The sequence below is a fragment of the Canis lupus genome, chromosome 19, assembly GCF_011100685.1.
Source record: "Canis lupus familiaris isolate Mischka breed German Shepherd chromosome 19, alternate assembly UU_Cfam_GSD_1.0, whole genome shotgun sequence".
NCBI lineage: Eukaryota > Metazoa > Chordata > Mammalia > Carnivora > Canidae > Canis > Canis lupus.
This window is the reverse complement of record NC_049240.1, coordinates 24,288,309-24,312,122: the sequence shown is the minus strand read 5'-3', so window position 1 is coordinate 24,312,122 and position 23,814 is coordinate 24,288,309. Positions and strand designations below refer to the sequence as shown.

Sequence of the window (23,814 nt, the reverse complement as noted above, 5' to 3'; positions counted from 1 at the left end):
CCCCACAGGTGGGCCTCATGGGCAGGGGGGTCCTGGCCTCAGCGGCCGTGGAGGGCCGGGCTGGACTGGGCCGCGTGGGCGTACCTTCCCACCAGGGAGCACTGTGATCCAGGCAGCCCGTCCTCCACAGCACACACCCATGGTGAGGGGAGGAAGTGCCCACGCCCGGCCGTGCACAGGACCTTGCTTCTCTTGGAGAAGTGAGACATCAACAGGAAATCCTGTGACTCTGGACCTGGAATTCCCCACTCAGAGGACCCAGAAAATTAAGGAAAAACAAGGATTCAAATCCAGCCCCAGGCTTTTGTATTACGGCTTAAACCCGGAGCCCCGAGCCCTGAGAGTGAGCACCGCAGAGCACCCACCCTCCCCAGGCCCCTGACCTCTGGCCTCTGGCCTCTGACCCACCTCCCACCTGCAGTGGCTGTCGGAGGGCTGTCTTTTCTGCCAAAGCCGCACCTCACAGGTGGCCCACCTCGTGGCCACTGTCACTCGTGTGCCACTAGCCCAGACACCAAACCAGCCCTCAGCCACTGCACCCTCATAAGTAGACCCTCTGGTAAACTCTCGTCTGCGATTCCATCTCACTGTGGCTGGGCTCCTGGCCGGGGCCCGGACAGATGCCATCCGCACAGCAGCTGGCCACACCCTCCCTCCCTGTCCATCTTCACCTGGCCTCCTGACCAGAGCAGTTAGCCTTTAACTGGTGTCTAGCTGGGTCCCTGCGCACATCAGGTGGAACATTTTTTTTTAAGAGTTTATTTATTTATTCATAGAGATGCAGAGAGAGAGAGAGAGAGGCAGAGACACAGGCAGAGGGAGAAGCAGGCTCCATGCAGGGAGCCTGACGTGGGACTCGATCCAGGGTCTCCAGATCACGCTCTGGGCTGCAGGCGGTGCTAAACCGCTGCGCCACCGGGGCTGCCCCAGGTGGAACATTTTGCCATCTGTCCCCTATGTGCCTTCATGAGCCCTGGCATAGGAAAGTAGGGTGTGGAGATGACCACCTACCTCTCACACCCACTGGCTGCCCCAGCCCAAGTCCTGGGTGGCAGTAGCACCCTCAAGGCACACGTGGGTCTGCATTCCCCCACCAGCCTGCTAGGGACCACAGATAACACTCCTACCCGCTGGCCTAAGACAGAGGGACAGACAGACACGCAAACGCGTCTAATAACCAAACCATGTCACCATCAGAGAATGCCAGCCGTCTTCTGCAGGAGGCCAGGACACAAAAGGGGGCTGTGGGTTCAGCCCTCCATGTTTGAATCCTGACAGCCCCCGCCATCAGCTGGGGGACTTGGAAATGGGTCCTAGCTTCTCTGGGCCTCATCTGCAAAAAGATGTGCCTCATGGAGCCAAAGTGAAGAGCTCACAGGGTACAGCATGATAAGCACGGGGCCAGTCAGGCCAAGCATGGGGTAAAGAGAGCCCCGCTTTCCTGGCTACTCTGAGAGCCTTCCAGAGCACCTCCTCTGCAGCCCAGTGCTTAGGAAGGCCCACAGCCTGCAAGAGGGGAAAGGGTAGGAGACAAAGACATTCCACGTCCTCCTTCACACATTCCAGCCAAGAATGGGACACACAAAGTCAGCCCAGCTTTTCCCTCAAAGAGACACCACCATCCTGCTGCAGCTGGACAGCACTCACACTGCCAAGGGCATGGCCTGGGGTCAGATGGTATACAAGGGCACACCATCTGTGCCTCTCCTGTAACCCTCCCCAGCACCCCAAAATACTCTCAATCTGGAAAGCCCGACACAAGCCAGTCTGTGGGCTTGTGCAAGATGTCACTAGGTGATGAGATGTCACTGAGCTTTACAATGACTATTAGCCTGGGATGGGGTGGGGGAGCCCTCTCTGCACCCACTTCTTTTGAGGAGAGGCTGCTGGTTCTGGATAAGGAAACCAAAGTACAGAGAGGGCCAATAGGGACTGGACCATGTCCCTTCAGCTCCTGGTGGCATTATACAGGCACAGCCATCCAAGACTCTCTGTTGTAGTTTTTTTTAACAACCCTAGATCCTGGGGCACCTGGATGGCTCTCAGTCAGGTAAGCATCTGTCTTCAGCTCAGGTCATGATCTCAGGGTGCTGGGATTGAGCCCCCTATCAGGCTCCCTGCTCAGCTGGGAGTCTGCTTCTCCCTCTACCCTTCCCTTGCACTCTCTCTCAAATTAAAAAAAAAAAGAATATATATACATATATATATATATATATTCTTTTTTTTTTTTTTTAAGAAGAAAGAAAAGAAAAGCAATCCTAGACCCTAGAAAGAAAAGAAAATCAACCCTGCTTCAGCCTTCCTCCCATCCGAGACTAGAAAGATAAGAGTGGGTACCTGGGAACAGACAGGGGCTGGCCACACCTGAGAATGAGTCAGTGTTATTGAGGCCATGTCGACCTGAGTAGCAATCAGGCCAATGCATGTACTCCACGGCCAGGCAGACCAGGGCTGACCTGGCTCAGGTGCTCCCTGACTCCACGGTCTGTGGCAAAGTACCCTCTGAGCCTGGGCTTTCTCATCTGTAAAACTAGCTAGCAACAGCTACCTTCCGGCATGGCTGGATTAAGTGAGGTGACACCTGCAAGCACAGCCCATAACCGCTCCATAACAGGCAGCCAGTGGCATTCCTTCCTTCCTTAATCTGACAGGTCTTTACTGAGCACCTACTCTGGGCCCAGGCACTGTTCCAGGTGCAGGGAGAAAAGGGGGATCCCACTGCAGCACGACCTCTGCAGCTCAGGTGGAAGCTGCCCCCCCGCCCCCCCCCCCCGCCCCCCGCATGGCCTGGGCCTCCTCCCTGCCACCCCCTCACGAGGCCAGCCCGCAGCCAGCAGCCGGAGTCACCTGGCTACGCACAGGAAAAAAGAATTTACACAAAGTCAGTTCCCACGCTCAGCCTTGGGAAGACTGGAAAATCTAAATGCTGCCTTAGGCTGCTATGCACGAAGCACTTACACCATCAGAAACATCTTCACAGTCTGTTTGGAGCCTATGGGAGATTAGCTGGCCTTTCCTGAAGCTTCAGCCATCCCTCTTTGCTCTAGCAGCTTCGTTTGCTTTCAGGCAGGTGTGCTTTAAAACCATCCCACCAGTAATTGAGAGCTGAGGAAGGGCATGAGCCAGAAGCGCACAGAAAAATAAAGACAAGTAGCATATAAACATATGTGCCCGCATGCTCGGGACTTTCCTGAGGCCTGATTTTCATACCACGCCGAGGTGCGCTCCTTGCATCTCGGCCTTGTTCTTGTGCTGAGTCTGTTCTGTGACATCTCTCCCCAGCCTGGCCTCTGGCCTATCAGTGTCCTGGTCGCCATTCTCTGCACCACATCTCCCCGCACACATGTCCAAGGACATCCACAGGCCCACTGAGGAGGGTGCCCCTTCCAGCACTGCCACGCTCAGGTGAGTTTCTTGGTGTCCTAAGCCTTGGGTTCCTCACCTGAGTAATGGGCTTGTCCAGTCCCTGTCCTGATGCACAAGGGGACTGCAATCCAGGTGTGGAATGGGAGCCCATTCTGTAGCCCTCTACCCCATGTCTTGCTCCTTGCTCCGTCCTGAACCCCAGATGTCTCTGTAGCTCAGTCCCAATCACCTCTCCAGAAGGCTACCTTGCCTGAGGGGATACAGCTCAAGGCAGGCCGGATTTTCCCTGCATCGCAGTAGTCCCTGGACGTCCTTTCTTCCCTGGGTCCTCCAGATCCCCCCTCACCTCTCTCATTGCTGCTTCCTGTCTCTTCTCTGACGCCCCACCCCCTCCTCCCACCCTCAGGGTTTTCCCCCCTTCCTCCCCCACCTCCTCCTCTGGGGTCTGCACTCATCACTTTCAGGGCCAGTGACCCCAACCAAGTTCACAGCCCTCATCACTGTCTCCCCAACTTTCTACTCCAAGTTTCCACCCAGGCAGCCCCTGGAGCCCAGCGCCCAGCCCTGACACACACACCAGGGGCTCTACTACCATCGACATGCCCCCTCGGACGCTCCCCACCCCAGGTTAACTCATCTTCTCAGATGCCTTGAGGTCAACCCCGAGCCCCACAGGCTTCCCTTCCCGCCCCAAAGGAGGCTTTCATCAATTGTCAACACTGGCAATTCTCCACAAGATAAAGCAGTTCGGATTTTAGAGTCAGTCCAAAGTGGCTTCAGATCACAGCTTGGTCATTTTTGACTAGTGACGCGCAGCAAGCTCCCTGACCGCTGAAAGCAGCAGTGAAGCGACAGGTGTGAAAGCAGCGAGGGGCGTCCCTCGGGACCACTTGGCCTGACACCCCAGTCTCAGCGTCCTGCGCAGGGACGTGGACCCCAGATGGCATCACGCCCGCAGGCTCCACCGCGCCCCACCTCCCGCCTGGTCCCCAGCCCGGGCTGGCCCCGCGCCGTCCGCACTCCCTGTCCCAACCCGGGAGGACGGGTCTCGCCGTCCGAAGGGCCAGGCTGGGGTCGGAGGCAGGGCCGGCAGCCGCAGCTTTCCGGCCACCGCCCCGCAACCCGCCCGGCCGGGCCACCTACCCGGGCGCGGCGGGCGGCGGGCGCAGTCGGTGCCGGCGCCGCCGGTAGAGCCCGGACGCTGCGAGCGCGCCCAGCCCCAGCGGGCCTGCCATGCTCCATGCTGCGGCCTCCGCCCCCGCCGCCGCCGCCGCCGCCGCCTCCGCCCCCGGCCCCGGTGGGGCGGCCTCCCCAGGCAGCAGGCAGCAGGCAGCAGGCAGCCACCTCCGCCGGACGCGGACGCGGACACGGACACGGACACGGACACGCCGCGGCGTGCAGGGGGCGCCTCTCCCCCCACCGCCCTGGGCGGGAGCTCACGTTACACGCAGCGATCTCCAAAGGGCAGCAGAGCCAACTCCAAAGAGAAAGGACATTGTTGCCCCTGTGGGGGCAGCACAGCGAAAGCAGAGGCTGGCAGGGCTGGGTCCTGGCTGGGGAGGAGACTGGCTGGGAGGGTCCCAAACAGCCCTGAAGTGAGGTCCCTAGAGGCAGGCCAGGATGCCTGGGTCCCAGGCTGAGAGGAACCTAAGAAGGGAACCCCAAGCCCCCTGACCTGCAGGAGGGCAATATGGGACTGACCTGGTTTAGGGATCCTAGAAACAGTTAAGAAGCTGGTGAGGAAGCCCCACACGTGCCCACACTCTGCCTCGTTCCCTTCCCAGGAGCCTGTGCTGCAAATGCCACCTGGAGACCCAGATTAGGGCAGGATCTGGTTCCCCAGATCTGACCAACAAACTGCCAAGCCCCCACACAAGGTCCATGCTGTCAAACCCCCAGCAACAGATTATCCCCCCAACTTGCCAGGGAAGGCAGAAGCAGAGTCTGACAGGAGACTGCCAGGAAGGCACCATTGCCATGCATTTTTACCTAAAGAGATAGGCAGGGTTATTGTGATCCAAGTGCAAACACCCCAGGTCAGCATCTGAGTTGTGGTCCCTGCTGGCCGAGCAGGCACTCTGGTCAGCAATAAAATGAGAATCCAGAGCACTCACGGAGATCTTTAAAATGGATTCCATTTCCCTGAAAAACCTTTCTAGTAAGGTCAGAAAGCGTGAGCACTATCTTCCTCTGCCCTTCTAAAGAAAACAACAGTAGCGATCATTCTGAACAACAGGGCGCTGGTCCTCCTACACTGAGGTGGAGGGAGACTTTGGAGAGAATCCATTGGCACTCAGTTGCCGGGCCCACATACCAAGAAGCATACCTCACCCAGCAAATCCAAACTCATTAATCACCCTGGGGTCAGCTCCAAAATACAGCCAGACGACTACAAGCATTGGGTGCAGTATAACTTGTAAATGCAGCTCAATTCCAAAAGTACCAAGCACTGATCAATTCAACAAATATTTTTTAAAGGGGCAAAAGGACATAGTGGCTGAGGCTGGAGGAGCCAAAGTGGGAGTACAAAGATCACCACCTCCCACTCCCTGATGTAGATAACTGAATGCTTAAGAAAGCTTATTAGAAAGTTTTGTTACTGCACCTTGAAGTCAGTGCCCTAGGGCCTAGGCTCCTCCTACCAGCCTCACTCAGCCTCTTCCTTGGGGGAATTTTGAACTCTGGAACCCAGAACTCACCTGGAACTACAGTGTCATTTAAGGAGGGAACATTTAATAATCTCATTCACGTGTGGAATTTAAGAAACAAAACAGAGGATCCTAAGGGAAGGGAGGGAAAAATAAAATAAGACGAAATAAGAGAGGGAGACAAACCATAGGGGGTCTTAATCATGGGGAACAAACTGAGGGTTGCTTGAGGGGAAGGTGGGAGGACAGGGTAGCTGGGTGATGGGCATTAAGAAGGGCACATGATGGGATCCCTGAGTGGCGCAGTGGTTTGGTGCCTGCCTTTGGCCCAGGGCGCGATCCTGGAGACCCGAGATCAAATCCCACATCGGGCTCCCGGTGCATGGAGCCTGCTTCTCCCTCTGCCTGTGTCTCTGCCTCTCTCTCTTCTCTCTCTGTGACTATCATAAATAAATAAAAATCTTAAAAAATTTTAAAAAAAAAGAAGGGCACATGATATAATGAGCACTGGGTGTTATATAAAACTAACGAATCACTGAACTCTACCACTGAAACTAATAATACAATATGTGTTAATTAATTGAGTTTAAATTTAAAAATAAACAAATATTTTAAAAATAAGGAGGGAACATTTATTTAGGGTTTCTGCAGTTGCAGACAGGCCAGAAAGGGAGGCTACAGCCACAAGTGTTTTGTGCATCATAATTCGTAAATGAAACTCAAGTCCAAGGTTACCAAGTACTAATCAATTCAACAAATATGTACTGTAAAAGGAAGTACCAGGGGTTAGAAGTTGAAAAGGGAAATTAGAGTCTAATTAGGCCCAAATCCCAAATCTCTGCACAGCCTTGTCCCCTGTCCCTCTAATTCTGCAACCTGTCTTGCAGAAATGGGTGTAGGAGCCATTTCAGTGTGCCCAGACAGCACTCTGGCTCCAGAGGACAAAGTTGCAAAAACATAATAAGAATGATATCAGCCTAAGTGGAAGAGTAAGAACCTTTGAAATTTTTTCCCTTCATAAAAACAATGAAAAACTAGCAAAAATTCTCAGAATTTACTTTTTCAGAACTCTGTAAGTTAACAAGAGTTTTGCAGTAACCCAGGAACATTTGGTCAAGAAAAATCAGTTGAATCTTGGTAAGAACAATGAGCTTTGTGATGCTTTAACTTATCCTAGTCCCTGACAGCCTATACCCTAACTCCATGGCTGTCTTGAAAAATAACATCCCACATTCCCAGTAATTAAGAAGCAGGCAGGGCTGGAGCTCGTTCAAACCTTCACTCTCTGGAAGACTCTACCTGAAAGTCTTGTTTTTATGTAACCTCATTCACACATACCCAATGTTAAAAACCTCTCTTGGGGTTTTTTTTTCAAAGGTACTACTATTATAGCTGCCTATAGTATCATAGCTGTCGTTGCCATTGGCAATGGATAACTGTGGGGGCAATGATAAACTAATCAAAAGCTTAAAAGGGAAAACTGAGGAATAAGATGTCCTTAGGGGCTTTGAAAAGGACCAACATATTTCTGGGAATCTAGAAGGCCATGCAAAAGCCCAGGACTGCTTGCATGCTCAGGGAAGAACTAAGAAGGTCGTAAGCTCTTACTTCTGACTGACCTTCGGGCCTGTTTGCAGCAGGAGTGAAGGCTAACGCAGACTTGTAACTGCCCAGTTGCATGTTGAAGGTGTGCCCCAACATACACTTAGGTCCCTCAGCAAAGACTGAAAGGCATCTTGGTTTCAGGCATCAAGGGAAAACTTTGTCCAGTCATTAGCAGGCCACTAAACTAACCAGGCAGAGACTTCAGTCACAAATGACAGAGATACAGACTTTACAGAATTAGATCAGAAAAGTTACTAAACAAACAACAAATAGCAACAAGAAACTCAGGAGTGGAGGAGAATCTGATATCAGAATTGCCACATATTATTTAAAATGTTCAGTTCTTAGCAAAAAATTATGACATGTACAAAGAAATGAAAAAGTATGACCCTTACACACAAAAAGGAGTAATCAACAGAAACTGTCCCTGAGGAAGACCAAATATTAGACTTACTACACAGACTTTAAATCATTTTAATTTTGTTCAAAGAACTAAAGGAAACCATGTCTTAAAAAACTAAAGTATGAGAATGATATCACATCAAATGGAGAATACTGATAAAGAGAAATTATTAAAGGGGACCCAACAGAAATTTTGCAGTTGAAAAGAAATACTAAAAAGAGTCCTTCAGGATGAAATTAAAAAACACTAGACAATAACTTGAATCCACATAAAAAGGGACGCCTGCATGGTTCAGTCTCTTGAGCATCTGCCTTTGGTTCAGGTCATGATCCCAGAGTCCCTTTCCCCCTGCTATCCCTTGCTTGTGCTGTCTCTCTCTCTGTTGAATAAATAAAATCTTAAAAAAAAAAAAAAAAAAAAGGGGGAATCCTCATGAAGAAATAAAAAGCAGCAAAGTATATTTAACCATGACATAGTAAAGGTTACTATATAGATAAAAATAAAATACAATATAAATGTACTTTTTGTTCATAAACCTATTTTTCCCAACTACAACAGCCTAATAAAATAATTCATTACAAAAGAAGGCAATAATAGTGTGGGAATTGAGAAACAAAAAAGACTTAAAATATATATTTAAAAAATTGTAAATGGTAAATGTAAAATAATTACATTAAATGCAAATGGATTAAATTATCCAATTAAAAGTCAGAAATTGGCAAATGGATTTTAAAAAAAACATGATCTACCTATATAATTTCTATAAGAGATTCACTTTAGACAAAAACACAAATAGTTTGAAAGTAAAATTATGGAAAAGATACACCATGCCAACAGCAATTGAAAAGGAACTGGAGGGCAGCCCTGGTGGCAAGGCGGTTTAGCGCCGCCTGCAGCCCAGGGCGTGATCCTGGAGACCCTGGATCGAGTCCCACGTCGGGCTCTCTGCATGGAGCCTGCTTCTCCCTCTGCCTGTGTCTCTGCCTCTCTCTCTCTCTCTCTCTCTCTGTCTCTATGAATAAATAAATAAAATCTTTAAAAAAAAAAAAAAGGAAAGAAAAGGAACTGGAGTTGCTATCCATACTAACATCAGACAAAATAGACTTTAAGACAAAAATTGGGGGATCCCTGGGTGGCTCAGCGGTTTAGCGCTTGCCTTTGGCCTGGGGCACAATCCTGGAGTCCTGGGATGGAGTCCCACATTGGGGTCCTGGCATGGAGCCTGCTTCTCCCTCCTCCTGTGTCTCTGCCTCTCACTCTCTCTCTCTAAATAAATAAATAAATAAATCTTTAAAAAAAAAAGACAAAAATTGTTACAAGAGCAAAAAAGGACCTTCTATAAAAGAGTCAATCCATCAAAAATAAATAACAAATATAAACATATATGCACCTAACAGCAGACTCAAAAAACTTGGAGCAAAAATTATTAGAATGAAATAAAAATAGATAATGTAGCAATAATAGTTGGAGACTCCAATACTCCAATTTCTCTTTTTTTAAAAGATTTTTATTCATTTATTTGAGATAAAGGGAGCACAAGCCAGGGGGAGGGAAGCAGAGGGGCAGAGGGAGAGGAATAAGCAGACTCTCTGCAGAGCAGGGAGCCCAACACAGGGCTTGATCCCAAGACCCTGAGATCACAGAAATCTGAGATCACAACTTGAGCCAAAGGCAGATGCTTAACTGACTGAGCAACTCAGACACCCCAAAACTCTACTTTCCTAATGGATACACTATTATACAAAAGTTAAGCAAGGATATAAAAGACATAAACAACACTATAAACCAACTACACCTAAAAGACATCTACAGGACACTCCATCCAACAATAGCAGAATATATGTTTTCAAGTATACTTGGAACATTCTCCAGGGTAGACCATATGCCGGGCCATAAAAAGAGCCTCAGGGAGCACCTAGGTGGCTCAGTGTTTGAACATCTGTCTTTGGCTCAGGTTATGATCCCAGGGTCCTGGGATTGAGTCCCACAATAGGTTCCCCACAGGAGCCTGCTTCTCCCTCTGCCTATGTCTCTGCCTCTCTCATGAATAAATAAATATAATCTTTTTAAAAAATAATTGTATAATAGTTTAAATAGTTGTATCCTTTAAAATAGTTTTATAGTTGTATATTAAACAAGAAAATCTCAAATCAATAATTTAACCTTCCACTTTAAAAAAACAAAAACAGAAGAGTAAACTAAACTCAAAGCAAGCATAGGGGAGGAAATAATAAAGATTAAAACAGAAATAAATGAAACAGAGATTAGGAAGAAAATAGAGAATAGCAACAAAATCAAAAGTGATTCTTTGACAAGATCAACAAAACTAACAAACCTTTAAGCCAGACTGACCAAGAAAAAAAGAGAACACACAAATGACTGAAATCAGGAATGAAAGATGGGGCTGAAGTTAAAGAAACCTAAAGGACCGTAAGGGAATGCTGTGAACAATTATATACAAACTAAATTACAGCAAATAAAATAGCCTAGCTGAAATGGGCAAATACCTAGGAAGATACAAACTACCAAAACTGAATCAACAAGAAATGTAAGATCCAAATAGGCCAATAACAAGTGAAGAGACTGGGTTCATAATCAAAATCTTCCAGGACACCTGGCTAGCTCCATCAATGGAGCATGCAACTCTTGATCTTGGGGTTGTGAAATTGAGCCCCACGTTGGATGTACAGATTACTTTAAAAAAAATCTTTAAGATTTTATTTATTTATTCATGAGAAACACAGAAAGAGAGGTAGAGACACAGGCAGAGGAAGAAGCAAGCTCCATGCAGGGAGTCTGATGTGGGACTCCATCTCAGGTCTCCAGGATCATGCCCTGGGCTGAAGGTGGCGCTAAACCGCTGAGCCACCCAAGCTGCCCTTTAAAAAAAAAAAAAAAAAAATCTTAAAAAAAAATCTTTCTACAAAGATGAGCCAAATGGTTTTATTGATGAATTTTACCAAATGTTTAAGTAGCATTAACACCAACCCTTCACAAAATCTCAAAAAATCTACCAGGAAGGAACACTTTCCAACTCACTCAATGAAGTCAGCATTACCTCAGATCAGAAAAATATATCATAAGAAAACTGCAGAGGAATATCACTTATAAAACTAGATGTAAACATCCTCAACAAAACTGAATCTAGCAGCCTATAAAAAGTACTACACTCATGACCAAATGAGATTTGACCTAGGATATAAAGTTGGTTCAACATCCAAAATCAATGCAATTCATCACAAGAATGCTGAGAATGTGCTTGACAAAATCCAACACACTTTCATGATAAAAAAAAGAAAAACAGGGCAGTCTGGGTGGCTCAGTGGTTTGGCACCACCTTCAGCCCAGGGCCTGATCCTGGAGACCCCGGATCGAGTCCCACATTGGGCTCCCTGTGTGGAGCCTGCTCTCCCTCTGCCTGTGTCTCTGCCTCTCTCTCTCTCTCTCTCTCTCTCCCCCTATGTCTCTCATGAATAAATAAAATCTTAAAAAAAAAAAAAAAAACTCTCAACAAACTAGGAATAGAATGGTACTTCCTCAGCCAGATAAAAACCCAGAGCTAACATCACAATGGTAAAAGCCTGAGAGCTTTCCCTCTAAGGTCAAGAACAAGACAAGGACGTCCAGTCTTGCCATTTCTTTTCAACATTGCAGTGGAGGTTCTAGCAAGGATAATTAGCAATAAGAGGAAATAAAATGTATCCAGATTGGAAAAGATGTAAAAGTGTCTATATTTGCATACTACATACTCTCATATACAGAAAACCTTAAACCCCAAGAAAAAACATTATAACTAGTAAATAAGTTCAGCAAGTTTGCAGGATAAAAAAAAAAATCAATATACAAAACTCATTAGCAACAAATAATATGAATATAAAATTAATAAAACAATTCCATTTACATCATAAAGAATACAATACCTAGGAATAAATTTAGCCAATGAAGCATAAGACTCATACACTGAAAACTATATCATATTGTTGAAAGAAACTAAAGAAGACCTAAATAAATGGAAAGACATCCCATGTTCATGGATTGGAAAACTTGATATTGTTAAGATGACAATACCTCCTCCCATCCCAAAACTAACCTACAGATACAACACAAGCCCTATCAAAATTCCAACTGCCTTTTTTTATAGAAATGGGCAAACTGGTCCTAAAATTCACATGCAAATGCATGAGACCCAGAATAACCAAAACAATTTGGAAAAGAACAGTCAAAAAAAAAAAAAAAAGAAAAAGAAAAGAACACTCAGAGGACTCACATTTCCCAATTTCAAAACTTATTACAGGGAACCCTGGGTGACACAGTGGTTTGGCGCTTGCCTTTGGCCCAGGGCACAATCCGGGAGACCCGGGATCGAATCCCACGTCGGGCTCCCGGTGCATGGAGCCTGCTTCTCCCTCTGCCTATGTCTCTGCCTCTCTCTCTCTCTCTCTCTCTGTGTGACTATCATAAATTAAAAAAAAAAAAAAACTTATTACAGAGTTACAGTAGTAATGATCAAACAGTCTGGTACTGGTACATATATCAATAGAATAGGATTGAGAGTCCAGAAATAATTCCATACATCCATGATCAACTGATTTTCAACAAGACTGACAAGCCAATTCAATCAGGATAAATAATTTTGTCAACAAATGAGGCTAGGACCACGATAGCCACATGCAAAAGAATGGTTTTAAACCCCTACCTTGGGCCATGTATAAAAACTGACTCACAACGGATTGAAAAACAAAATATAAGAGTTAAAGTATAAACTCTTAGAAGAAAACATAGGTATAAATCTCCATGACCTTGGATTAGGTAACACTTACCTAGATATGACACCAAAAACTCAAGCAATCAAAGAATAAATAGATAAATTGGATTTCATCAAAATTTGAAACTTTTGTGCATCAGAGGACACCATCAAAGAAGTTAGAAGATAATCCATGGAATAGGATAAAATATTTGCAAATCATTTATCTGATAAGTGTTTCATATCCAGAATAAAACTCTTAAAAATCCAACAATAAAAAGACAACCCAATTTAAAAATGGGCACTAAATCTGAATAAACATTTCTAGAAAGAAGATATACCAGTATCAATAAGCATGTGAAAAGATATTCAACATGACAACTTGTTAATGAAATGAAATGAAAATCAAAACCACAGTGTGATATCACTTTGCACCCACTGAAACAAACAATAAGTGTTAGTGAGGATATGAAGAAAATTAGGACTCTCATACGTTTCCTGGTGGAAATGTAAAGTATGCCGTTACTCAGAAAACAGCTTGGCAATTCCCAAAAAAAATTTAATATAGAATCACCATATCATCCAGCAATTCTACTCCAAAGTATATGCTCAAGAGAAAAAAATATATAGAAATGTTCACAGCAGCATTATTATTAAAAGCCAAAAACGTGGAAGCAATTCAAATGTTCACCACAGATGAACACATAGACAAAATGTGGTATATCCATGCAATGGAATATTATTTGCACCCCGTCCCCAAAAGAGGAATTAAGTACTGATTCATATTACAATGTAAGTGAACCTTGAAAATAGTACACTAAATGAAAGAAGCCAGGCCAAAAAAAGCTACATAATGTATAATTTCATTTATAGGAAATATCCAGGACAGGCAAATCCAGAGAGACAAACAGCAGATTATTGGCTGCCAAAACCTGGGGATTAACTACAAATGCGTATGGGGTTTCTTTTGGAGGGTGACAAAAATGTCCCAGAATTAGTGATGATGGTTGTACAAATGGTGAATGTACTAAAATCCACTAAATTGTGCACAATAAAACAGTGAATTTTATGGTATGTGAATTATATCACAAATGTTTAAAATGCACAGGTGTAGTGAAGAATACAACTACATAGCTTACTAGAGGCAGGGACAGAGGCCAGGGCCACCAGCAAGTTTAAGGCCAGGTGGCCACCACCATCCTCAGGGCAGCCAGCAACACTACTGCAAACAGCCTCTCCACCAGAGCCAGCTCCCCCTACCAACACCTCCTGCCTGGATGCACTGAGAGGCTAGGTCCCTTGGAATGCCTCAGATGAATGACATTTTCCAACCTTCTTACTTACATGAAATCTGATTTTGAACGATTTTATTTTCTTCTTCTAAAACTCAAGCATCTGGGGGGATAGGGTAACTGGGTGACAGGCATTAAGGAGGGCGCATGATGAGCTGAGCACTGGGTGTCATGCTGTATGTTGGCAAATTGAATTTAATAAAATTAAAAGAAAGAAAAATAAAACTCAAGCATCAGTGTTTGGTTTTACAGACCATACATTCAGTCATGTCATCTTAGTGACACGCTGTCCTCTCATGGAGTATCTCATTAACATATTTTCTTACATCATCTTGAGTAAATATTCATCATTGGAAATTTAAGATTTGAATAAACAGAACAAGGAGAGTGAAGGTGCCTCCCTCTGTCCACCCTGCCTGGAAATGAAGACCTAAGGAACATTTAGGTATGATCTGCACGTGATAGATAGAGCAGAGCGAAGCGAGGCCATGCAGCCCAAGAGGCAGGACAGCCACCGTGCATGGAAAGCCTGGCCCCTCTCCACAAGGAGGGCGCAGGCCAAACTCCTGCCAGGTCCCAAGTGCTAACTGCTAAATTGTCAGGAATTTTGTGAACCAGTTAGACTCATGTTGGTGATGTGAGGTGAGGTGAGGTAGGGGGTACTTTCAGCCAGGGACTGGACACGCAATAGATAAGGCCCTCCGTCCCCCCACCACACTCCACTCGCAGCATCAGAGTCAACACTGGAAGCAGAGGGAAAGGGAGGAGTTGGGGGGCCATGGGTGGTGCCTGGCTTGGCCTGGGCTCGGGGTCCAGCCATGTGGCACTTGTACTCTGCCCCACACAGCTCTATGTGCTAGCCCCGGATCCTGTCTGCCACTCTAGCTATACGGTGGCTCTTCTGCCAGGGGGGGCCACAGGGCTTCCTCTCGAGAAAGGTGGGGAGTGGCTGAGAGCACCGAGGGTAGCAGTGCTGATGGATGTGAGGGCAGGGATCAAGCAGCCCCACTCTGCACTGCACCCAGTGAGCACCCAGCTCAGGATCTGGAACGTGGTGACCTCAACAGACGGTGGTCACATGGTGGGTGGGAGTCCCCCTTAGAGCAGGCCAAGCCACTGAGCTCCCAGGCGGCCGGTGCCACGTCCCAGGCTCATGGGAAGACTGCCGCTGACAGGCTGCATCCCCAAGCAGGGGTGTAACCTTGCCCGGGTCTTAACATCCTACCTGGAGATCAGTGGTGATGTCAAAGGCCCCTTCAGCTGGGACAAAGACTTTGGTGTTTTCAAGATTCAGAGCCTTGGGGCCACTTGCCAGGACTGAGCTTCCAGCCCAAAGCATGGCCTCTCCCTAACCACACCCAGGCTCCAGGCCTCACTTACCCTTCTGTCCCTGCTCAGCCCTCTACCGGGCTTCAGAGGCTTCCTCTGGGACTTGCCAAGGCTCTTCGAATCCTTCATGACCCAAACTAGATCGATGCCCGTGCCTGCCACCACAACTGGGCATCCTCCTGGAAGTCATCCTCTCTGTCAGATTCCGCCTTCCAGCACCCACCCCCCCGAGTCCGGCTCCTCTTCTCTGTCCCCAAGGCTGCTGAGGAAGAGCCTCCCTTGTGGACCTCCTATGCAATCTCTTCTTCAGCAGCCCTTTCTCTGCACAGCACCCAGAGGTGTGTTCCCAAAATGCACTCTAGGCTACCTCACTGGCTCTCCACCGCCCTCCCTCTGGCCTTGCTCACTCTGGTCCTGTAGACAGGCTGGCACTTTACACAGTTGGCAGGGGGAGCCCCAGCGGTGTGTGAGCTGTACAATCAGAGGGTCGTTTCCAAAGGTCAGCCTGGTTCTAGGCAGCACGGGTGGGTGGATGGGTGGAGAACCAGGATCCGGGTGTGAGAACTATCCTGGCGTCTCACGGGGCCCGTGGACATGCAGAGGTCAAGGTGGCCGCAATAGAGTAAAAATGAAACTCTCCAGCTTCTGGGACAGGAAAAACCTCACCCACCCACCCCCCACCAATGGATGGGGCGGATGTCCATTCCTCAGCTGGCCTGGCCCCATGCCTGTGGTGGACAGAGAGGGAACCAGTCCTGGCCTGGGTACTGCATGTGGCAGGCCGACTTCAAGGGAGGGGTAAATCTATGCTCCCAGACTGCTCACAGCTGCGAAAAACAAATGAGCAGGAAAATACACCAAGAGAAAAGAAACAGGCCACCAAAATATTCCCAAGGGCATCTCTGAGGAGGGGAACTGTGGGTGTGTCCTTTCTTTTTCTGTTCCCGTTATCATTTCTGTTTCTGGGTTTTTTCTAACTCTCGGAGATGAGCAATGTGACTTTACAAGGAAAAACTCGACCCAGTGTTTTCCAAGGTTCACTCTGGTCTGTGTGTCATCTGATGACCAGAATTTCTCTGGACCCCTGCAGCTCAAGGCAGGGCAGGTTGACCCTGCTCCCACCACCTGCCTGCCTCCCAGCTTCTCTTACTGGGCTGTCTGTCGGCTGACCTGATGGCCTTCATCTGCCCAAAGGCCCAAGGGACCCAGGAGTGACAGGAGCCCTGCCAAGGAAACAAAGGTATCTCGGTCTCTGCTCTCCTCACCCCATCAGGGCGGAAGCTGCTGCCAAAGCTGGCAGCATGTGGCTTTGCCTTATTAGGGTGTCTGTGGTGCCTGAGTCTCTGCATCACATGCGTTCCACCCAACCTCAACACTGGTCTGTGCAGCTCCTAGTTCACTCTTTCCCTTCTTTTCCTCAAAAGCTCCCAGGTGGGCAACAGGCAGCTGGCTGAGCAGGTGAGCCGAGCAAGAGCCTGCCAAGCGCCCGAGGAAGGGTGAGCCCTAGAAGGCTGGTTGTGTCCACAGACTCAGGCCACGATGAGAGCAGGAAGAGAAGTGCATTTGAAACACAGGACTTGCTGGGTCACAGGACACGTGGCATTTTGGGTGTCCTAGTGGCCCTCATACTCCAGGCCAGTGTGCCCCCGCCCTCCTGGTGACCACTGTGCACATCACCCAGGTTCAGGGCCACCACCCTGCCCTCTGCAGTTGCTCCCCATTCCTGGGCACTGCTTATCCAAGTCCTTTTCCCTCAGCAAAACCACAAGCCACAAGTCAAAGAGCATCCTGCTGCCAGGACTTGGCTGGAAGGGGGCCTGCTGGGCCTCAGAGACCATCCCCTCCCACCTAGTCTTGAGTCATGCACTTGGACCCACCCATGTTCCAGAAAGGACTGCTGAGGCCAACACTTGCCAGACACTAGTGCATATGTGACAGGCCTCCTAAGTCACTCAGCCTCCGTGGCCTCAGTTACCTTATCTGTGAAATGGCCACAGGGCCTGAGAGCCCAAGCTGGGCCAGGCCTGGGGGAATGCCCCCCCCAGCAGCCTGTGCTCCCGCAGAGTTCTAGCCAGGCCCCCACATAGACCCTTTACCATTTCTAACATTTTTCGCCATTCCTGGCTCACAGGGGAGGAAACGGAGGCTCCAAGGTGAGCTCTCTGCAGGGTCCGGAGGCTGACAGAAGCCAACAGCGCGTGACCCTGGGCGAGTCCCAGGCACCTCCGAGCCCTGGTTCTCCAGTAGTGAGGGGCCAGCTGCGTCCACCTTGGAGGGGTGGCAGGTGGTGTGGGCAGGAGCGTCACCCGCCGCGGCCCGGGCACCCGCGGGGGGGGGGGGGGGGTCCCGGCAGGTGGAGGGAGTGTGCGTCGCAGGGGCGGCGGCTTCCCGAGCGGCCCCCGGCAGCGGGCAGGGGTCGGGCGCGACAGGTGGAGCCGCAGCGTCTCCGGGACGGCCGGCAGGGGTCGGGGGGGCCGGGGGCCCGGCCCGCAGCCCCGCGGGGACAGGCGCCCTCCCGCCCTCGGCCTCGGCCTCGGCCCTCGGCGTGGGGGGGGCTGTTACCTTCCCGTCATGGTGGCCGCGCGCTGAGCCCGGGGTCGCCTCGGACCCGCTCTGCCGCCTCCGCAGCCAGACAGCAGCAGCCAGCAGGTCCGCAGCACCAAGCAGGCAGACGCCCAAAAAAGGCCAAGAGCGCTCCGCCCGGCGCCCAGCCCGGCCCGCGGGGGGTGGGGGGGGGGAGAGGGGTGGGGTCCGCCGGCCCGCGAGGTGGGAGGGGAGGGCGGGGGCGAGCTGGGGCGAGCTGGGGCGAGCTGGGGGCGAGCTGGGGGTCAGCTGGGGCGAGCTGGGGTCAGCTGGGGGCGAGCTGGGGCGAGCTGGGGGCGAGCTGGGAGTCAGCTGGGGCGAGCTGGGGGTCAGCTGGGGCGAGCTGGGGGCGAGCTGGGGCGAGCTGGGGCGAGCTGGGGGTAAGCTGGGGGTCAGCTGGGGCGAGCTGGGGGTGAGCTGGGGGTGAGCTGGGGTCAGCTGGGGGTCAGCTGGGGGTCAGCTGGGGCGAGCTGGGGGCGAGCTGGGGCGAGCTGGGGGTCAGCTGGGGCGAGCTGGGGGCGAGCTGGGGCGAGCTGGGGGTCAGCTGGGGCGAGCTGGGGGCGAGCTGGGGCGAGCTGGGGTCCGCTGGGGGCGAGCTGGGGCGAGCTGGGGGTCAGCTGGGGTCCGCTGGGGGCGAGCTGGGGGCGAGCTGGGGCGGAGGGCCGGCCCCGCCACTCGCGCTGTGCTAGCCCGGGGCCACCGAGCCTGGCCTGCGGCGGGTGCGGATCGTGTCCCCCCCCGCCCGGGCTCCGCGGGCCACCTCCCCGGATTCCAGGCATAGTTTTCCTTTTAAAGGGAGTGAAGTTATAATAACCGTGAACCGAGCCCCCAGCCCCGCCGGCCGCCCTGCCTGGCTCGCCCGGCGCTCCCCCTGCGCTGTCCCGGGCCCGGGTGGGGGGGTGGGGGTGTGGGGGGTGGGGACAGAGGTGGAGGATGCTGAGACCACCTCGGTTCCCTCGGTTTCCAATGCGGCCCGGCCGGGGAGGTGGTCACCTTCATGCTTTCCTTCCTCGAACAGGCGCTCCTGGGCGCGGACTCCCCCCGCGGGGCACTGGGGACGCCTGGGTCACGGGGTCGGCCCCCCGGAAAGCCGAGCACCGAGGGCGTCCCTTCAGGCGGGGAGCCTGACTGCAAACGAGACGCCAGATCGGTGCCCTCCCCACAAGTAGCCCCTCGAAGTATGCTAGGAGCCACCAACCCAGCAAGATACTTTACAATGAAAATATCAACCGCCCAAGTTGGGGAGGAGAACCAAGTACTCCTTTCTACAATGAAGCACCGGTGACAAGTTAGAGAACTGTTTAAAGTGACCCTGTGGGACGCCTGGGTGGCTCAGCGGTTGAGCGTCTACCTTGGGCTCAGGGCATGATCCCAGGGTCCAGGATGGGGTCCCTCATCAGGCTCCCAGCAGGGAGCCTGCTTCTCCCTCTGCCTATGTCTCTGCCTCTCAATCTGTGTCTCTCATGAATAAATAAATTAAATCTTTTTAAAAAAATAAATAAGGTGACCCTGTGGGGACACCTGGGTGGCTCAGTCCATTGTCTGCCTTCAGCTCAGGTCATGATCCCAGGGGCCTAGGATGGAGCCCCCCATGTAGCTGCCTGCTCAGCATAGACTCTGCTTCTCCCTCTCCCTCTGCTCATTTTCAGTCTCTCAAATAAATAAATAAAATCTTTAAAGTGACCCTATGATACGAAATCATTAGGGAATCTATTCTGGGAAACTTATCACACAAATAAAACAAAAAACCCTCACTCTCTCTACCTATAGGCAGGTATTTCTAGCTGGTCCGTGTAGCATAGCTTATGTTTGGAAGCAGCCCAAATATCCCACTATGAAGCCAGGATTGAGCCACAAGATACTTCAACCCTACTAGACATCGTATTACTTCTAGCTTGGCAGCAGATAAAGACTATCTAAAAATGACAGTGCAAAGTAGCAACTACAAACAGTGGAATTCAGAACGATGTGTCGATAGTGACATCGCAGAAATGAGCTTAGAAAAGGCATCTGTTCTTAAGTAACTGATATCTTGAAACCTGTGCAGTTTGCACTTGTTAGTTCTTTTGTGGCTGTGTCTTAGCTGATAGTGTTTAACTATAATTTGATGGTTGATTAAGCTTAAAGTATGGATGATTTCTTGGTTCATCTGCCTCTTTAAGGAGAAATGTTTTTCACAATTGCTGATGTAGAGGAACAGGTGCGCTAGGGGCTATGCACTGGAAATGGACTGCCAGGCTGGCTGGTTCATTGAATATCAGGGTTCTATAGGAAACTAAAAAGGATGAAAAGTAGGAGGAAGAACATCAAAGGGACCTATTCCCTGCCTCAAGGGGACCCCATGCCCACCTGAAAGCCTGACGGCCTCCCTTAGTATGGTTGCTGAATACAGGAGGATGTCCCTGTGGCCAAAGCAGAGCCTTCTGCTGCTCACCCAGCCACCCAGCATGCCTCATCCTTGGGCCAAGGGCAAGCTCAGCAAGAGTTCGATGGCGTCTGTGGGCATCGCTCAGCTCTGCTGGAGATGTGAAGGATTGAAGGAGCCATGAGTCAGGCTCATATGGTGCAGCCAGAGGTCAGGTTTGAAGGAGAGAGCTGCAGTTGTGCAGCAGTGGTCATTCACACATTCACTCACTCACACCCATTCACTCAAGAGCAATCATGAATACGGGTACTGGGGCAGAGCACTGAACCAGGGGACAAAACATAGACGTGAGTTTACACAGGGACAGTGCTGCAAAAAAAGTACAACATGGGGGGCTCCTTTCAACTGGAAGGGCAAGGAAGGCTCCTGAGGACTGGCACTGAAGCTAAAACCTAGATGAGGAAGAGAGCCAACAAGGTGGAACAGCAAGGCAGCAGCCCTGACCTGGGAAGGCCTTGGGGAGCTCCAGGGTCAGGAAGAAAGAAGGTGAAGTGTCTGCAAAACAGGGAGCCAGGGGCATGGGAAATAAGGCAGAAATGCCAGGGGGCAAAAGGGGGCCAGAGCATGAGCACCAGTCACACTAGCCTTCGGATTCCACCCTTAGTGAGGTGGGAGATTCGGGGCACCTGGGGGGCTCAGTCAGTTAAGAGTCTGCCTTCAGCTCAGGTTGTGATCTCAGGGTCCTGGGATCAAGCCATGCATCAGGCTCCTTGCTCATTGAGAAGCCTGCTTCTCCCTCTCCCTCTCCCTTTGGTGCTCTCTCTCTCTCTCTCTCTCTCAAATAAATAAACAAATAAAAATTAAAAAAAAAAAAAAACAAGTGGTAGATTCCACAACACCTGTTAGGGCAGGAGGCTGTGAGCACCCCATTCACAGGGCATGTCCCTAGTTGCCCCACACCACCCTCCTTCTCCCCCTTTCCCATTGACAGCCACAGCTGAGCCAGCTCAATGCCCAGGGGTGCTGAGGCAGGAGTAAGGGTTCATGGGGACCAAGGGAGGAGGTAGGCTTCCCTTGACCAGAGTGGCTTAATAAGGAGCATGAAGACAGAAACTGGGGATATCAGAATGCCTCAAGGCCTTCTCCAATGTCTAGGGAGAACCCCCACTCCCATATGACAATGGGGACCAAGAAGGCCTTGCAGCCCCAAGGAAGTCTCAGGGTCTCTTGCATGGTCCAGGCCCCAGCAGGAGCCAGATTACTTCCCAGCACGCAGGACCAGTGTCATGCCTGTTTAGTGATGGCCCATATGACATGAGGGCATCCAAACAGTTCTGCCCAAAGGGTCTCTCCCCCCAGATCTGGTTTAGGCATTTCCCTCTCAGAGCACTGGGGATGGCCCAACTGGGTCATTGTTAAACAGTAGCACATAACTGGAATTAACCAGTTCCTTCAAGTCCAAACTTAATTCCAGAAGTGGTCTGTGAGACTTCCCAGGGAAGGGCAGGGAAACACCTGGACCGCCCAGAGGAAAAGCTGGAATTCTCTAGCTGGAGCCTGGCTGAACATGAATAGTGCGTAGCACACCCACCTCTGTGTACCGCCAGGTAGCACAACACTTGCAGCTTTTTATTTTTTTAAGATTTTATTTATTTATTCATGAGAAACACACAGAGAGAGGCAGAGACAGGCAGAGGGAGAAGCAGGTTCCTGGAGGGGAGTCCTATGTGGGACTCGATCCCAGGACCCTGGGATCACGACCTGAACCGAAGGCAGATCCTCAACCATTGAGCCACTCAGGCGCCCCACATCTGCCACTTTAAAAACTCAATATTTCTATTTTAAAATATGAGCATGTCCTCAGAATAGTTATTTACTCACACACATCATCTGACCACCCAAAATGACCTTACTTCTTCCTGCACCAAGGAGGGCTCGGTGAAAAAAGTCTGATTACAATTATGGGGGAATCATAATCCAATAATTCTTTTAATGTTTGCAGAACAAATGACAGAGACTCAGAGGTTTTCTTAGTCTATGGAGAACACAGAACCCTTCTTGAGAGTCTGGTTTACCTATAATTAGAACAGGCCAGGGAGCTCACAACTGCTTTGCAAAGACTGGCTGGCCTTGGACTTTCAAAAGGAAAATACCAGGGTCTCTTGGGTGGCTCAATAGGTTAAGTGTCTGCCTTCAGCTTGGGTCATGATCCCAGAGTTCTAGGATTGAGTCGCACATGGGGCTCTCTGCTTGGCGGGGAGTCTGCTTCTCCCTCTTCAAATGCCTACCTCTCCCCCTGCTTGTGCTCCTTTGCCCTCCTCTCTCTCTGTCAAATAAATAAATACAATCTTTAAAAAAAAATGGGGGGTGGGGTGGGAGAAAATACCATTCCTCTCTTACCTTAGCTCTGGGACAGGCTTGATGTATCTCAAGGGTCTGGAATGAGACTGGCCTAGAACAACCCCAAAGAGCATTCAGAAATGCCACATTCTTACATCTCAAAGCATTGCAGCATGGGTCACCCAACAAGGAATCACTTGTGCACAATGACCACACAATTCTTTACCTGCAGGGTCACCAGCCTCTCTCTGCTCCTAAGCACATCTCTCTTCCATATGCTGGGATTCGTTTTGCTTCCTCTTTCCCATTAGAACAGCCAACCCACCAATCTTTCCATCGGAGCATCTCCAACCCCTGCCCAGAATAAAAATCAGCTGTGCCCCTCCCCACCTTACTCCCCAACCCCAGCCTGTCCAGACTTGGCCTCACCAACAGAAGGTCTAGCATCCAGCTAAGGTGAACTGGCCTCCACCGTCTGCATGCCACCTAATGGAGTGTGAGGCTAGACCAGGAGGACAGACCACCCTGGGGCTGCTCCCTTACCCCAACATTAGCATGACCTCTTAAAGGACATAAAGGGAATGGCAGGGAGAACCAGGGACACGGCCCATGCACATCTCAGGAGCAAAAAGCACCACTTGGTTGCCACACAGTGTCTCTACCTGAGAGGGCTGAGTCACCACTCCACCTCCTTCTGTTGCTTCCTTCTCTGAGTGCTGCCAGCAACTTCTTTGAGGGAAGTAGCAGCTGCCAGGCCCACTTGGCACAGCTACTTGGAGAAGAACTGGGTGGCAGCTGGAGACTCCCAGCTGCCACAGGGCCCCAGATATTCCAGCCTTACCTCTCCCTGGCAGGAGGTGGGGCGGGAGCTGGAGGGTGGACCGGAGGCATCTGGGGGTCAGGAGAGGGTGGGGAGGAAGCCAGGAAGGAAAGGCCAGCCTCCCTGGGGAGGTGCCTGCGGGGGCGGGCCACTGGAAGCCCAGTCCCCTGCAGGCCCAGGAGCCAGGAGGACAGAACAAAGGAGCAACAGCTGCCCTCCGCATTCAGAGAAACCAGCAAAGGGGCAGCCGCCAGGGGGGCGCTCATCTGGCAACCGCTAAAACGAGCATTTATTGAACCCAAGTTCCTGAGTCCCCAGG

At 50.3% G+C, this 23,814-nt stretch overlaps 1 protein-coding gene across 6 annotated transcripts in view; it reads right to left on the bottom strand.

Moving 5' to 3' along the window:
- The window catches only part of LIMS2 (LIM zinc finger domain containing 2), a 46,034-nt gene extending 22,557 nt beyond the window's left edge, over positions 1-23,477 (bottom strand). Inside the window, exon 1 of one of the 6 annotated variants that reach the window (XM_038564849.1) lies at positions 23,338-23,477. Coding sequence is in view for 3 of the 6 variants with exons in the window: in XM_038564850.1 (XP_038420778.1) it covers positions 5,356-5,504 (149 nt within the window). In the remaining 3 variants the exon portion in view is untranslated. Of the gene's footprint in view, positions 1-4,509; positions 4,533-5,355; positions 5,527-17,483; positions 17,604-17,949; positions 18,104-23,337 lie in introns of those variants that run through there. The other 5 variants (XM_038564847.1, XM_038564848.1, XM_038564850.1 and 2 more) reach the window with 5 other exon arrangements.
- Between the last annotated feature and the right edge of the window lie 337 nt (positions 23,478-23,814).